The sequence below is a fragment of the Oryzias melastigma genome, linkage group LG18 (genome assembly GCF_002922805.2).
Source record: "Oryzias melastigma strain HK-1 linkage group LG18, ASM292280v2, whole genome shotgun sequence".
Taxonomy (NCBI): domain Eukaryota; kingdom Metazoa; phylum Chordata; class Actinopteri; order Beloniformes; family Adrianichthyidae; genus Oryzias; species Oryzias melastigma.
This window is the reverse complement of record NC_050529.1, coordinates 551,207-567,721: the sequence shown is the minus strand read 5'-3', so window position 1 is coordinate 567,721 and position 16,515 is coordinate 551,207. Positions and strand designations below refer to the sequence as shown.

Genomic DNA, 16,515 nt, shown 5'->3' with positions numbered 1-16,515 from the left:
TTTGTGGTGAAGGTCATGGCAGGGGAGGAATGCAGATTACCATGACGACGGGCTCAGTTTCTCCCACCTTCCGCGGGATTGTTTTGGTGATGGGGGGCTTCCTGATTAGAGATGATTGTTTGCTCGCAGACAGACAAAACTTTCTGTCTGCCTGCTGAAGTCCAGGTGCTGCGTTATGGCGGAGAAATTCACAGATCTGGTCAATTTTCATGATTTCCTCCAAGTTGAGCCGACACTTGCTCCATGATGGTTTCCAGCCTTCCAAGGGAGACTTCGATGCAATACACGCAGGCAGACTGAGCATCGATCTTGGCCTCCAGTCCATTCAATTTATCAGTCTGAGTCTGTACGTCTCTCTGCGTCCCAGCGCAAAGCCCTCCCAGTCCGCCTTTGTCTGAGAGCCACTTCGCCACGTTCCGGTACATCCAGGTTCCACCAGTTCCAATCAGCATAAAGCCGGAGACCAGTAATCCAATGATGTAAACATCTTCAACATCTTCCAGAGAGAGTTGCGACAGGAAAAAAATTCTCCATTTGCCCCAAGGATCATTCACATATCCAGCCGCAGACGTGCCCCCTGGGCAGGTAGGATCCGCTTTCCCACCTCGCATGGTGGAATAAATTTGGTCAATCGCATTCGCAGCCCAGCAGATCAGATCCATGTTTCTTGAAAGTGAGAAAAACTGAGAGTAGTCACAGTAGGATTGGGGAGACGAGACAAAGAGCCTTGGTAGGGAGATAGATAAGGGAGCTCAGAGAAAAGCGTCCGCTCTTGGTGAGTGCCGGAAGGGGCCTCACCACCGCCGTCTTACAGGCAGAGGGGAAGACACCCGTCTGAAGAGAGCAGTTCACTATATTTAAAAGCTCTGACTCAAAGAATCCATAAAATGTTTTAAAAAGTGAAGTGGGAATGGGATCTAAAAGGCAGGTTTTGGTGTTTACTTGGGATAAAACTCGACCAAGCATTTCCGCATCAACCAGGACAAAACTCCCCAGTGTTTCCTCAGGTAAAACTAACGCTGATGATCTGTTAAAACCAGAGTACTGCACAGGTGAAAGGCTCGATCTTATAGCATTGATTTTACCCATGAAGTGGTCTGCGAAGTCCTCACATGCAGCATTAGATGACAGCATGGAGGACTTATTAAAATCTTTATTTATTAAAATATCTATTGTTTTAAAAAGAACTTTGGGATTGTTTTTATTTTCTGAAATTAGATTTGAAAAGTATAGTGTTCTGGCCTTTTTAATGGAGTTATTGTAAATTTTGAGTTGTTCTTTAAAAATGTCTTTATGAATCATTAGTTTTGTCTTCCTGTATCTCCTCTCTGCTCTTCTGCACTTCTGTTTCAGACACCTTATGTCGTCAGTCTTCCATGGTGTTTTAACAGTGGTTCTTAATGTTTTTGTTTTTACTGGAGCCACTGCATCTAAGGAAGACTGAAGTCTGTTATTAAAATCATCAACCATAAAATCACAGGATGCAGATGAAGTTTGAGCAGGAGTTTGGTTAAAATTATTAATAAAACTTGCAGCCACTTCAGGATTTATATACCGTTTCCTCACAGTTCTCACTGAGGCTTCCTGCTGGATTTCACTGGTGACATTAAAAAACACACAGCAGTGATCTGATATTGCTAAATCAACAACAGAGGACACCCCGGCAGACAGACCGTAGGTGATGACGAGGTCGAGGGTGTGTCCTCTGTTGTGAGTGGCCTGTGTGACATGTTGTTTAAAATCCATGCTGCTAAGAAGATTTAAAAACTCACAAGCATAGACATCATCATTTTTATAAACATGTAAATTAAAATCACCAGTAATTAAAATCCTATTAAATCTAATATGAACAGATGATAAAAATTCAGAAAATTCTTCAATAAAACAGGAAGGAGGGTTTGGTGGTCTATACACTGTGACAGCTAAAACAGGTGGGGCACCAAAGAGGAAAGCATGATCCTCAAACGAAGAGTATTTGTCAAATACAATATTTTCAGATGATATTGTTTCGTGAGCTATCGATGCTGTGCCACCACCTTTCTTACCTCCCCTGATAGAAAATAAAAAGTTAAAATTAGGTGGAGAAGCCTCAGTGAGAATAGCTGGAGCATCAGTGCCAAGCCAGGTTTCAGTTAAAAACAGACAAGTTAAATCATGGTCTAAAATCAGATCATTGATGATAAAAGACTTGTTTAAAAGTGATCTGACATTAAAAACAGCCATTTTCATTGTTGTGGGTAAAATCTGATGTGAGCATGAGATGGGTTTAGTGACTGTTGTTGTGTGAATTGGACGGAGACATCTGACATGCGAGGCACTTGGGAAAGAATTGAAGTTGGAATATCTATTTGTGATATGAACTGGTATATGATGCTGAGTGGCAGAGAATGATGGATCAGGGGTGTGGGTGTCCTGGTTCGACCGTCAGCTTGGAATGGTTTGGAAAGAACGGAGGGTGAGATCAATGTTAAAGCTAAGAAGACGGGAACCATTATTGTTGGGGTGTAAACCGTCTGCTTTGAAGAGATATGGTCTATTGTAGAATGTTGTGAAGTTATCGATGTATGGAATGCTCATGGAGTGACAATATGATTTTAACCAGATGTGAAGCTGACGGATGCGTGAGAACATGATGTCTCCGTAACGGGGTGCAGGAAGTGGTCCAGATATGATACAGTTTATGTTTAAATCTTGGATGTTGTGAATGAGGTTAATAAAGTCCACTTTCAGAGTCTCAGATTGGTGCAGTTTAAGGTTGTTGGTGCCTGCATGTATAATAAATGTCTCAGCAGAGGGGTATTTAACAGTGAGTTGGTGGGCAGAGTTATTAATGTCATTGACGGCTGATCCTGAGAATGAAAGTGTTTGGCACCTGGCAACACGGACATGCCGGACAACGGAATCTCCCACGATGAGCTGCTGCACAGGTCCGGGTCCGGTTCTTCCCGCTCTCTCTGGGTGACGAACAGCAGCCTCCGCGGGCTCAGGTGGAGGGATGAGAGCTCCAGAGAGATGTTCCCCGGCAGGCAGTGATCCAATTCGAAGACCCGCTTTTGGCATAGGATCCGCTGAAGCTGGTGAGCGGGAGAGTGCGGCGCGCGATCCCCTGGACAGCTCGCCCGAGCGTCAGGCCACGGCCTCGCGGAGCAGACGGCGGCGGCGTTTCCCTCTCGCGGCGGACACCGAAGAAACAGCTGAGGCCCCCGGCGGAGGCCCCGTGACTCCAGGGAGAAGCGCGTCCCGACCAGGCTCCACCAAGGCGGGCTCCGAGGCAGCAGCAGACGCCGTTGGATCCGGACAGGAGAAAGCGGGACCCGTCGCTCCGCAGAGACCCGCAGCAGAGCTGGATGTCACGGTAGGAGCTCCACCTGATCTCTTTCCCGGTGGGCCCACTCGCGTCGCTGACGCCGCAATGACGCCTTCAGCCAGCGGAGCAAAGCGGTTAGAGAGCGCTAGGTTTTCCGAGCTGGCAGTCACGGGTTTAGATCCACCGTTCCTCCGGCCACGACTTGTCACCTCAGCCCATGATTGTTTCGGCGTAGAGGAGAGGGCTGGAGCCCTGGGTCCAGCGTCGGTCTGGTCATCATGGAGGTCCTGTGGACTCCTGGCTTCAACTGCGGAGCTGGTGTTGGTGGTGTTTGGAGCCGCGTCCGTCCGCTCCCATCCGTTGTTATCACGGCCACATATTTGAACAATATTGGGTATTATTATTAGTAGCGGTGGAATTAGCTTCAGCGGGAAGTTCTCCGAACCATGGCAGCGTCTGTGACATTGAGCAATTTGACAGCTGCAGGTGTTGAATGTACTTGGATTGTGAAGCTGAAACTGAGAGAATTTTCTCAATTAGGTTTTGTTTTTCCTTGAGCTCCAGTCTCAGCTTTTGGACAGTGGCTTGAAGTTGGCGGTGTCCTGAGTTGCAGTTCTCACACATGGGAGTGCAGGAAACTCCGTGCGGTAGAGCGGTAGAGCGTCAGCGTCAGCGTCAGCCATCTCCACGGTATCTCGGATTCTCACGATGTTCTCCTGAAAAGTCGAGTACGAACTTTGTGACGTGTCGTTACCTCCTGTCGTCAGACAAGTCCTTAGCAACAGTTGCTAACGTCGTTTGCTCCTGTCGTTACCTCCTGTCGTTAGACAAGTCCTTAGCAACAGTTGCTAACATCGTTTGCTCCTGTCGTCACCTCCTGTCGTCAGATAAGTCCTTAGCAACAGTTGCTAACGTCGTTTGCTCCTGTTGTTACCCATGTCGTTACCTCCTGTCGTCAGACAAGTCCTTGACTAGTGTCGTTGGATCCTGTCGCCAGACAACCCAGTCTCCTCCAAAAACGTTCAGTACCCACGTTTGTCCACAGGTAAAAACGTAGCAGTTTCACAAAAAACGGGTCTAAATTGTGGGATTGCTACGTCTCATTCTCTCATTCATTTCTACGGGGGTGCGCCGGGTCACGTGACTGATCACGTGACTTTTGAGTTTCTGCCTGTCGCTAGCAAAAACATGGTGGGATATTCACTCTTTTCCGGTGGAAAATCACTCAGAATAAAATATTTTGTGGACTAATCTTTATTTTGACAATATTTCTAGCGAGAAATGCACCCGTTACTATCAGGATATACATTTATTTTGGACATACAGTTCGTAGTTTGTCTGTTTTGCTGGACTTCTCCCCAAAAGGGGCTCCAAAGTCGTGGAATATCAGCGTTTCCGGTGCACGGAACGATCCCGGAACCGGACGATCAGCAGGATTTGGGGACCCGACCCGCGTCGGTGCCGCGTCAAGGTTTGGGTTCTGGTAGGTTCGGACAAACCGCCCGGACCCTTTTTTAATTGGGCCCCGAATGACTTCCATAAAGCTACAACGTGATAACACTGACTACTTCCGGTCGAGGACGGTCAAAAGTTTAAAAGTTTCCAGAAACGAAGATTCTCAACCATAAAAATAATGTTCCTTTACTCAATAATTTAACACTAAGATATTTGAAAACTCAAAAATTACAACTGATACATTAAGAAACAAATAATATTAGGAGATTTGTTTGAAGCAACAGTCTAACTTCAAATAATTGGCAAGAGCTTCGCTAAAGTGAAGCCATTGCGCATGTGCGGCGAATGCCCCCCCTCCCCTCCTGCCCCTCCACCCCATCTCTGGATGTGCGCATGCGCAGATATGTCAGCCATGTTGCTCATGGCTAACGTTGGTGTCGGCTGTAGTAAAACAGATTTTCTTCGTTGTGTGAGAGCAAACAAGGATACAAGTTTTAGAAACCCAACATTAAACCCCTAAAAATTTTTTTTTTTAATATTTGGCGGCTGTATAGGGAGTAGTCTGACGACAGGAGGTAACGACATGGGTAATGACAGGAGCAAACGACGTTAGCAACTGTTGCTAAGGACTTGTCTAACGACAGGAGGTAACGACATGAGCAAACGACGCTAGCAACTGTTGCTAAGGAACTTTCTGACAGCTCTGTGGAACGACAGGAGCTAACGACAAAAGCAAACACAATGCAAAGGTTTAAAAAATAAAGCAAGCTGAAACATCACTAAGCACAATATACATTGACATACAATGTTCATTAAACTTGTTCATTAGACACAGGCAATGGACATAGACAACGGTCCAAAGACAAATCAGTGGACATAGACAATATTCCAAAAACATGTCAGTGGACGCAAAAACATATTTTTGGCACAAATGGAACCCCATATTGAAGAGTTCCAGAATGGGAGAAAGTCCAAACCCTCTCCAGAAATTGTGTTTCAGAATCTCGACTGAGTGATCCATGCATGTGTAGCTGGAACCTCTTCACATCAGGCACAAGCTCAGACGGTGGCGTTCAACATCAAAAACCGGATTCCATGACTAAAGCCTGGCCATCGGGGCACCAGCCTTCAGTCACCACCGAAACCACATTACTATAACTTTATAAAGTCTCCTGTAGATGGTGGGTGTAAAGGGGGGTAACAACCGTGTCATTAAATTAGGCTTGAGCCCAGTGGAAAGAGTCCCAGAAAGCTTAACTTCTGGGATCATTACAGCTCTAAATCCCTCCATTTCATTGAGAGGGTACTAACAGAAACCAAAACATCTGAGGTGATGGATCATGAAGAGAACACACAAATGATCTGCATGGCTCTGTAGGCAGGACTGGTGTGTTGGAAACCAGAGTTTGTTTCTTAGAAGGCACAATGAGCTAAATCCAGTGTAGGTCCATAGGGACAGATCCTTCTTGACGCTATGTGTCCACTGGAGGCCCAAGTCTGTGATGGTCCCAGCCCGGATAACATACAGGACTCAGTCAGGAAGGACATCTGGTGATAAAATCTTTGCCAAACCAACCTGATTAAATCAGTGAAGGGGGGTTTGCTGTGGCGACCCATGAAGAGATAAAAAACATCAAACAAATGACCACCAGTTCTCTTTTATAGACATGATGAGATAAATTTAAAATCAAATACAGCGTTCCCTCGTTTATCACTGTTCCATAAATAACAGTGATAGGTGAGATCTGTAAAGTAGAATTCCAGATGTTTTAAGGCTGCAAAACTCCTCACTACAAACATTCTAACTTTTCTCAGACATTTTCACACTTTTCTCTTATTTAAAGTCAAAGTTCAAACCATCATAGAAAAAACACGTCCAGGATTCTAGTATGAAAACAAAGATCTGATCATGATCAGAAGATTTATATGTCAGGGTGTAGATCAGCGTCTGTAAGGAAGATACGCATGGAAGAGACTGATTGACAAGATTAACAGCCAATCAGGATGCAGAACACAATACGATGTTTAAAAAAGTTGTGCTGAAAAAACTGTTGAAACAGTGAGTCTTTAAAAGTGATCTATGATATATCGAGGAAACACTGTAGTTTATAATTCATGTCCTGTTTCACCAACAATCTGATCATTTCTGAAAAAGTTGTGTTTTTACTAGTAATAAAACCCATCACGACATGCTCATTAAAATGTGACATTTCATAACATTTCTTCTGTTTTACAGCGAACAGTAAACATTGAATGGACCTGATGTTTGTGGTTCAAATGTGAATGACCTGTAATGCTTGACGTACAGGTGGAGACCATTGGAGACGCCTACATGGTAGCTTCAGGCGTCCCCAACAGAAATGGAAACCGTCATGCAGCTGAAGTGTCAAACATGTCTCTGGACATCCTCCATTCCATCGGAGCCTTTAAGATCAAACACATGCCAGAGATCAAAGTCAAAATCCGCATTGGACTGCACTCAGGTGCTGCTCACACCTGCAGCACACACCTGTGAGTGTTGGTGGAAGCTCTGTTTAAACTCATCCATCCTCAGGTCCAGTGGTTGCAGGAGTGGTTGGTCTGACCATGCCCAGATACTGTCTCTTTGGAGACACCGTGACAACAGCCTCACTCATGGAGGCCAGCGGCCTGCGTAAGTAGAACAGCTTTATTTCAGATTGATGTTTAACCTTTCCTCTCATACTGTGAGTGTTACTGTGAATCAAAGGCTGATGTTTCTGGTGTTTGTCCCTGTTTAACCGTCTAGCTTACCGGATCCACATTAGTCTGAGTACGGTCAAAGTCCTGACCAGTCTCAAAGTGGGGTACCTGATAGAGACGAGGAAGGCCCAGGTATGCTAACCCTCAAACAAGGTTTAGGTTGTGTCTTTGTTCTGCAGGTTCATGTGTGACACATTTAAATACTCTTGTTGTGTTTAGTAGAGTGATCTTCATTAAATAGATGATAGTTTAGTCATTGATGAAAAGGTTTTATGGTGTAGTTTATGTTTGTCGAAACATTAGTGTGGAGTAACCTGTTGTGTTTCCATTCTGGTGTCTGCTGCAGGTTAAAGGCACAGAGGACACATACTGGCTGATGGGTCGGGATGGTTTCAATAAACCACTTCCTATTCCTCCAGATCTGATTGGAGGGTAAGAAACTCTAGAAATCACAGGAGGTAATTGAAGAGTTAAATGTATTGTGTCTTCTGTCTTTCAGGGCCAGCAATCACGGCATCTCTCTCGATGAAATTCCTGTGGAAAGAAGACAAAAGTTTTTGGACCGACAGAAACTGATGAAGAAATAGGATCAAATTTATGTCTCTTCTATGTTTTCTTGTGTTTCTAGTCTGTTGTTCATCTGTAACTACCTCTTATACTAAATCTTAACACATTAATGTTTGGTTAGTACCATCAGGAACACATTCTAAATGTATCACTGTAACATTTATGCTGAAAGATGGAGATGTGGGAAGGATAATAAAATCATATTTTTTCCAGTTTTTGTTTATTTTGAACACAATTTAAGCTTTTCTATGAGGGTCTCAGCAGGACAAGTAAATACAATACTGATGCTGTCATTAAGGACTAATAAAAATGTGATGTGAGTTATTGTGATGAGTCAAGTGTCTTTATGTGAAAGAAGAGTAAAGAGTTAAAAGGTCAAATGCACATATGCATAAAAATAACTAAAATCTACATAAAGTGAGCAGATTATAAATTGAAATGACAGACATAAAGGAAGAAAGATGTAAATGTATTCATTTACTTATCAGTCCACTCAGACATCATCACATTCTGCTCTGAGATTTCAGTTCCATTCAACTTTAAAAAATATATTTTGCTGACTTTCTGCAGTCAATTGTTACAGAGCTCCGACCTTCATGTGACCTTCAGATCAGTCCAGGTACACAGAGAGCTTCATGGAAAGGGTTTCCATGGCAACACTGGGAGTCACTGGACTCTAGAGCAGTGGAGATGTCTTCACTGGAGGGAGGAATCATCTGGAAATCTGATGGAGCAGTCTTGGTTTGGAGGTTGCAGGAGAACGGGACATTTCAGACTGCATTGGAGGAGGAGGAATGATGGTGTGGGCTTGTTTTTCAGGAGTTAGTTCCAGGAAGGAACTCTGAATGAAACATTCTGGACAATCCCACGCTCTTGTAGGAACAGTTTGGAGCGGCTCCTTCCTCTTCCAACATGACTGTGACCAGAGCACAAAGCAAGGTCCATAAAGACATGGAGGACAGAGTCTGGACTGGACAGAGTCCTGACCTGAACCTCAGAGAACACCTCTGGAATTAATTAGAGCAGAGACTGAGAACCAGACCTTCTACTCCAACATAACAGTGTGTGACCTGACCAAGAATGGTCCAGAATTCCTAGAAACTCTCCTCAACCTTGTGGTTCCCAGAAGACTTGAAGCTGGAATCTCTGCAGAAGGAGGACCAGCATCAGACTGAACTCTAGGGGCTGGGATGGGATGGAACTAACGTTCAAGTCAAGACAGGTGAGTTAATACTTTTGGGAATAGAGTGTATGTTCCAATTGTGGCTGGTTTCCAGTTGACGTTAGGTCTAAAATGTGTTTATTTATCTTTTATAACTTGTCCTGTCCAACAGCTGAGCCAACAGATGTGGGCTGAGAGCTTCTTGTGTTGGGCAGATTTTACTGTCACAACAGGGATTTATTGAGTATAAACCCCTGTTGTATTTAATGCTAAACTTTATTTAGTAATGATCAGTCTGTATCTTTTTTTATTTTGACCGGATGGAAAAGAAGAAGAGGGAGGTTATGGTGGGGGGTATAGAGGAAAAGAAGATGACAGCAGAGGGAGGTGACATCATAAAACATCCAGGTCTAAATAGTAAACTAGAGTGGGCGGGGCCTGTCTACACACACACTCTGTAGTTACACACACACCTGTTGGTTGAGATAGTCTCCACATTTAATCTAGTCAGAATGTACACAATATAACAGCAGCTCACACACTCCATCATACAAACCCATTCAGATAAAGACTTTCATTCTGTCACACAAACGGTTAGTGCTAAGGTGAGCTGATACCTGTGCTCAGGTGAGTGTATATGGTTTCCTAATGTACAAAGAGGGAGAGCGCCCGGCCATCCCCACCCCAAGACCCCCCGCCGGGGCAGCAGCTGCAGCCAAGATCCCCCAACACCCGCCATGGAGCCGTGGAGAGAAACCGCCCGCTGCCAAACATCCAGACCAGGTGTTTGTTACTTTAGATGGCAGTCTCCAATAGTGACCCTAACCCAAAAATCCACCAGTGATGCACAGTCGTGAGGACGCCAAAGTTTCTGTGGTATTTGTGTTCTGAGCCAGTGAAGTGAAGCTCCTGATGAAGATCTTCATGAAGAACACAAACGACCATTTAGTTCATTTCTTCTTTAATCTCTGTTTTCTCAGGTCAGGACATTTCAGGTGATGGGAATCAACCAATCACAAACAGGAACAGGATATGACACAACATGACTGCCTGATTGGCTGTTGGCTTTTATGAAGGAAGACGGTTGGTGTAGGGCAGGTTGGTGGGCGTGGCCAGGTGAGTTCACAGAGTGACTGAACAATGTTTCTGTCATTCATTCCACCCCGTGATGATACAGATAAAGTAAACATGTAAACAAAAACAGACACAGACTAAATTCTAAATAATTACTAACTCCATATCTAGATTAAATCCTCAAATGATCAACTGATCGATTCTCAACAGAACCTAAGAATCAATCAGAGAGAAAACAAAAGGTAAACAACAGAAACTGCATAAACAACAACAGTCGAGGTTTCTAAAGCTATTGGCTCTGATTGGCTCTGTTTCCATGACAACACAAACAATGGAATGATTAGAGCGAGTTTGGTCCTGTTTCTAGTTAGAGGTCCGGCTGATGGACTGATGGCCCGGTTTGTGTTCTGACGGGTCGGTTTATAAATCAGTCCGTTAGCTGTTCTTTGTTAACAAACATGTCCCGATTGTACTGGTAAACTGGTTTCTGAGCTGGTTCCTGTTTAGACGGATCAGCTGGTTCTGCTCTGAGTCCAGATGGAGTCCATGACCCGGTTAGTTCTGAAGGACCAGAACTTCCATGAGTTTCCAGTTTGGACCGTTTCTCAGTCTCTGGTTTCAGATTCCTGATGGCAGATCAAACATCTGATGAATGAAACGTTGAGGTCAGACACTGAAGAATCATCATTTGGTCTTTGAGCAGACGGTGGGGGGGGGGGGGTCTGCTGGGTTTGAACGTGGCAGTGACATCAGAGTGGAAGTGTGTGCTGATTGGTTACTCAAAGAGCCGGTTTGAGCTGCACAGAAGAACGACAAACGAATGGAAGAAAACAAACACGAGGATGTCAGTGAACGCATCATAAAGCTGGAAACTGAACCAGCAGGTGAGTGTGAGGTGTTCAGGGGGCACAGGAAACACGGCAGTGTCCAGGTGTCTATTTGTCGTTGATGCGCAGCTTGAAGGAAACCCGTCCGGCGAACTTGTCGCGCTCGCTGCCGGCGATTAGCGTGTTGGAGATGACCTTACACTCCACATCGATGTCCGTGTTCAGAGAGGCGTTCAGGAACTTCACAGCCACCAGAGGCTGGGTGTAGTTCACCTGTGACAGTGAAGGCACCACGGTCAGAACGGAGGACAGACTGAGCATGCTCAGTGTGGGTTCTGTGCAGATACCTGGGCTCTCCTGCCGTAGTACGGGTAGTACATGAGGTTGAAACTGCCGTTGGTGGGAAAATACGCCAGAGGTCCGATCTTCTCGCTGTCCTCCCTCTGCAGAAGAAGACATTGATCAGACCTTCAATCAGGTTCCAATCAATGATCAATACCTAACTTTATAACTCTGATCAATAAGTATGATCAATAACTTTGATCAATAAATAACTCAATAACTGTCATCAATTACTATGATCAATAACTGATCAACCACTATGATCAATAACTATAACCAACTAGAAAAGTCGCATTACCTGCGATAATGCTAGTGTGAATGCATTATCGCATTAATGCGGTTGTTGTAAATTGCGTAAATTGCTTAAATTTGCAGTAATTGCTTAAATAGTATAACGTGCATTAAGTGTATAAAGTGTGTAAAGTGCTTAAATTGCATTAATTAGCATTAATAGCTTAAATTGCATTAATTAGCATAAATTGCGTAAAAAACGTAAAATGTACGAATACCAAAAGTTCGTGTATTAATGTCCTGAACATGCTGAACGTTTTGATACCTAGATTGTGTAAATCACATAAAGTGTGCTTGAGTTTTTACGTGTCAAAAAACGTACGGAAGAAAACGTAAATGAAGAATCTCAATAGTGTGAATGCATTGAATGCATTCACACAATAAATAACTCAATTACTCTAATGAATTAATGTGATCAATAACTGATAAACAACTCATGACCTCCCAACCGTAATCCCCCCCCGAAAGGCGGGGCTTTAAGTTTCATGATCAGTGATTAAAGATTCATACTCAGATGATTGGCAGCTCCTCAGAGCCTTCATTGCCAGTAGATTAATGGGCGGTTCCCAAATCCCTCATCACTGAAGTAGCTGTCCAATCAGGAGCTTGAACAGATTCAGGTGAAGCGTTCAGGTGTTCTCTGTGTGACGGTTCCTCCAAGCTTTGATCAAGAAGGTGAAAGTATAACCTGTTTCATTTGGACTGAATGGAGGCGGAGCTTAAGAGTTCACAGAGAAAGGTGTGATCTAAAACTGAACTTTGACATTTGGTTCAGGTTCTGGTTTTATAGTTTTACTGGAGGAGTCACATAATCAACGTTAGAACTCTGGAGAACCAGAACCTTCAGTGATGGATCAGATCAGCTGTAATCACAATCATCGACATGAACAGAACTTTCAATAACAATAAAAGCTTCAACCTGATTAGCCTTCCAGGTCACTCATGGATTAAATCAGATTATGCAACATAAATCAATAAAAACCAATTAAAAAATATTAAAAACAGAATTAAAAAAACAATAAAAAAAGAAAAACAAAAGTTAAAACTAATATAGAAGTGATAGAAAATGATAGAAACCAATAAAAAAAACAGTATTTAAAGTAACAGGTAATTAAACCCAATGAAACCATTCAAACATCGTCTGTGAATCCAGTTTGACATTTTCTAGGAAAACTAAGTTCTACAGATCTACAGATCTACCACTGATCTTACCCACTCATCCTCACCAACTTTGTAAGGCTGAAGGCAGACAGACAGGTGAGATCAACAGACAGGTGAGACCAACACAGAACACAGGTTGGAATGGGTGGAGAAAAGTGTCAGGTGTGATGTGTGACAGAAGAGTTTCAGCACAAATGAAAGGAAAGGTGTACAAGACTGTGGTGAGACCAGCCATGTTGTTTGGACTAGAAACAGTGGGACTGAAGAAAAGACAGGAAGCAGAGCTGGAGGTAGCAGAGATGAAGATGCTGAGGTTCTCTTTGGGAGTGACCAGGATGGATAGGATCAGGAATGAATACATCAGAGGGACAGCACATGTTAGAGGTTTTGGAGATAAAGTCAGAGAGGCCAGACTGAGATGGTTTGGACATGTTCAGAGGAGAGACAGTGAATATATTGGTAGAAGGATGCTGAGTCTAGAGCTGCAGGAAAGAGGTCTAGAGGAAGACCAAAGAGGAGGTTTATGGATGCAGTGAATGAAGACATGAAGGTGGCTGGTGTTACAGGATGCAGAGGACATGTGGAGGAAGATGATTGGCTGTGGAGACACCTGAAGAGAAAATCTTGAAGAAAAGAAAACAACTTCTGAACTATCTGAATTTCTTGATGTTCGTGACTGAATGTTTAACTTTTAATGTATTTTTTTGGTCTATTTTATAATTTTAGTGACACATTCTTGTTTTCATGTCAGAGAGTTGTACAGCCCTGGAATCTTTTTCATCTTACAGCATATCTCTTCAGGAGTCACTACAGTCAATCTGTTGTCTCTGATACCCACAGGTGGTTTGGTAGATTGTGTCCTTCCTAAGTGGACCCTGTATTTTAACTGGGCTGGGGACCGGCACAGGAAGACCCAGACTTGGACCACCTTGTGGCTACATAGTTAAGCAGCAGTGAAGGGTCGTTTTAAGGATCTACACTGAATGAAGATCATTGCATATTTTGGGAATCTAACCCTGATTTCTCCAGTTCTAGTCCAGTGCTGAACCCACTGAGCTCTCCATCAGCTGTTATACAGATTCTAGAATGTTCCTGCACCACTGACAGAGACATTCAGGATCTATCTAGAGACTGGCACACCTTGGCTCCACAGGTGACATAAGGAGACTCCCCGTCCTTCCCAGGTAACATCCCGATCACCTGCAGAACAAACCAGACAGAGTTCACTAATGAAGGAGGAGCCTAATGAAGGAGGAGCTTGTCTGCAGCTCTCCAGCGCCCCCATGTGGACGTGAGATTGATTACAGTTCTCCTTCAGACGTTCTCGTACCCGGTTCAGTTTGATCAGGATGCAGGGCTGGCCTCTGTTGTAACCATAGAAACGGTCCAACACCCCAGAACAGTCTCCCAGCATGGTCCGGTTGAACTGACAGGAGCGTTTGGGATTGTTTCTCACCTGAAACCACAGGTAGACAGACAGGTGAGTTTACAGACAGGTGAGTTTACAGGAACGGACAGGTGAGTTTACAGCAGGGGTCTCCAACTAATTTGGCGAGAGGTCCAGTAACTCTGTCAGCTTGGTAGACCGGGGTCCGAACATGCAAAAACATTCAGTCAATATTTCAATTTTCTGTTCTTTTATTTCATTACAATGTGTAGTTAAATTTGCAAATAACTCTTGTAGCTTATTGTCTCAACAAGTATTTCTCTCATTCCTTTTTGTACAAAAATACATACATGTCCATGAATTGTAGAGTAAAAAAAGATATTTTACATAAACTTGCCTCCATATAGTGCAACATGTGTGCTCTTTCACAAACTTTAACATTCTGCTGTCTGTCACTTAAAGTGCAACAGGTAACATGAATGTACCTCTAAAAGCATTCATAATTAATCCCTCAAATGTTAATTTTCTGTTTTATAACCTTAAAAGTAGGTTGCAAATAATGGTGCATATTGAACATTAAAGTAATAACTTTCATAAGTGTGAAGAACATTATAAACATAAAGGTAAACTATAAAATAGACTTAAAGAGACGTAGATGGTACTTTGAATGGTGGTGTTGAGCTGGAACTGTATGGAGCTAAAATGGGGCCAATATTATTTGAAACCCAAATAAGACAAATTGAAAGAATATTGGTGTTTGGCCAAAAAGAATTTAAAATGTCCGAATTTTTTTTACTGTTCTAAAATAATCTTAATTATTTTCAACTTCAAATTTCCTCTTTTTTAGGCTTAAACTCAGAATTTCAACTCCCAAACTTAATCAGTTTCATTTTTTTCCAGTTTAAACTCTTTTTTTTAATATAAAAATTTTAGTTTCAAAACTTCTGGCCTTGTTGTGGCTAACACTAAGGGCCAATCAAAACTCAATGAGAGGAATAACTTCAGTCCCAGTGTCTTCACTGACTCCTAGAGCCGTGATAATTACGATCAGAAAATGTCTGTATTGTCTGTTCTATCATATTCTGAAGTTGTCCCAAGACGGATGTAAAGATCAGAGTTTTATCCTGTACAAACTGTGTCCAAAACTCTGTTCTAGCAGAGTCAGTGAATGCACCAGGACTGAAGTTACCACACTCATCCATTTGGTTTGGTCCTTCGTGTTAGACTCACCACAAAGGGGCAAACAGTTTGGAAACTGAAAATTTCATATTAGAAAACGAACATAAATAAATAGAGTCGAATAAAAAAAATGGAATTGAAATTTGTAGTTTTGAAACCTTAAAAAAATGAACTTTTTAAGCTGAAAATAGGTTAATTTTAGAATGGAAAGAATTTTCTGACATTCGATTTTTTTTTAAGCCAAACATAAATGTATTTTTTTAATTTGTCTTATTTGGGTTTCAAATATTGGCAGCAGTGTAGCTCCATAGCCCTGCACATCTCTGGAAAGCTTCTTGTTGACGACAGGGGAATCTGTCGGAGCTTTTCTTGAAGCTGCTGCCCCTCTTTTCCTTCTAATATTGATTCTGTCTTTGCCTCCATACACTCTTTAATCATTTCACGGTGACTATTTAGTGCTTGCCCAACATCCACTCGTGAGCCCGTTGTTGTGCTTTCCGTCTGCGTGTTGTACGCTCGCACTGTACTTTCAGTTCGTATATTTTCCGTGACCACGTCACTCATTCTGTCGGGTAATTTTTGTCAGAAGTTTTGTGTTTTGTCTCGTAGCGCCGCTTGATATCAGCGTTCTTAACAAAAGCAGCCGACTCCATGTTTTTAATACAAACCGGCTTTGTAGAACTCACTGCTGGTAAATAAAAGCGAAAGCTTCGGTCCACTCATCTCCAAAGACACGATTTTCAGTCCACTTTTCTAATTATAGATAGTCATTGTTCACGCACATTCCAGATAACTTTACGTCCCAACTACGTAAACATTCCGCTCTGAGCTTTTGGCGGTTGAAGGACCCCGGTCTGAGCGTAGCTGTCCTCGCGCGTGCCTGTTCAAAAATCGCCGTGTAAAGATGAATGAAAAATCGTATTTTTTTTATTAAAAATGCTTGGCGGTCCGGGTGCGCTATGGAGCAGACAAAGGAGTAGGCAGCTTAGAAGACGAGCTCTGCTAAAAATAAATGAAAGTAATATTTCCAGACACTTTATGC

General features: G+C 43.0%; 3 protein-coding genes across 3 annotated transcripts in view; 1 reads left to right on the top strand and 2 right to left on the bottom strand.

The window, feature by feature from the left end:
- The window catches only part of LOC112158956 (retinal guanylyl cyclase 1), a gene marked incomplete at its 5' end in the record, with an annotated part of 30,199 nt that extends 21,937 nt beyond the window's left edge, over nucleotides 1-8,262 (top strand). The window contains 6 exon segments of the mRNA XM_036216895.1: nucleotides 3,063-3,355; nucleotides 7,053-7,245; nucleotides 7,317-7,415; nucleotides 7,530-7,615; nucleotides 7,830-7,915; nucleotides 7,983-8,262. Coding sequence (XP_036072788.1) covers nucleotides 3,063-3,355; nucleotides 7,053-7,245; nucleotides 7,317-7,415; nucleotides 7,530-7,615; nucleotides 7,830-7,915; nucleotides 7,983-8,070 — 845 coding nt within the window.
- LOC118600103 lies at nucleotides 1,047-3,072 on the bottom strand (the record flags this gene model as incomplete). The annotated part of the gene is given in 1 exon segment (XM_036216832.1): nucleotides 1,047-3,072. A coding segment is annotated over 1 exon segment (1,183 nt), but the record flags the coding sequence as incomplete, so codon positions are not given.
- Nucleotides 8,263-10,156: 1,894 nt separating the features above from the next.
- The window catches only part of LOC112158974 (sodium/potassium-transporting ATPase subunit beta-2), a 16,728-nt gene continuing 10,369 nt past the window's right edge, over nucleotides 10,157-16,515 (bottom strand). Inside the window, exons 5-8 of the mRNA XM_024292712.2 lie at nucleotides 14,238-14,363; nucleotides 14,048-14,107; nucleotides 11,461-11,556; nucleotides 10,157-11,386 (exon numbers count right to left, since the gene is read on the bottom strand). Coding sequence (XP_024148480.1) covers nucleotides 11,222-11,386; nucleotides 11,461-11,556; nucleotides 14,048-14,107; nucleotides 14,238-14,363 — 447 coding nt within the window. The 3' untranslated portion in view covers nucleotides 10,157-11,221. The remainder of the gene's footprint in view (nucleotides 11,387-11,460; nucleotides 11,557-14,047; nucleotides 14,108-14,237; nucleotides 14,364-16,515) is intronic.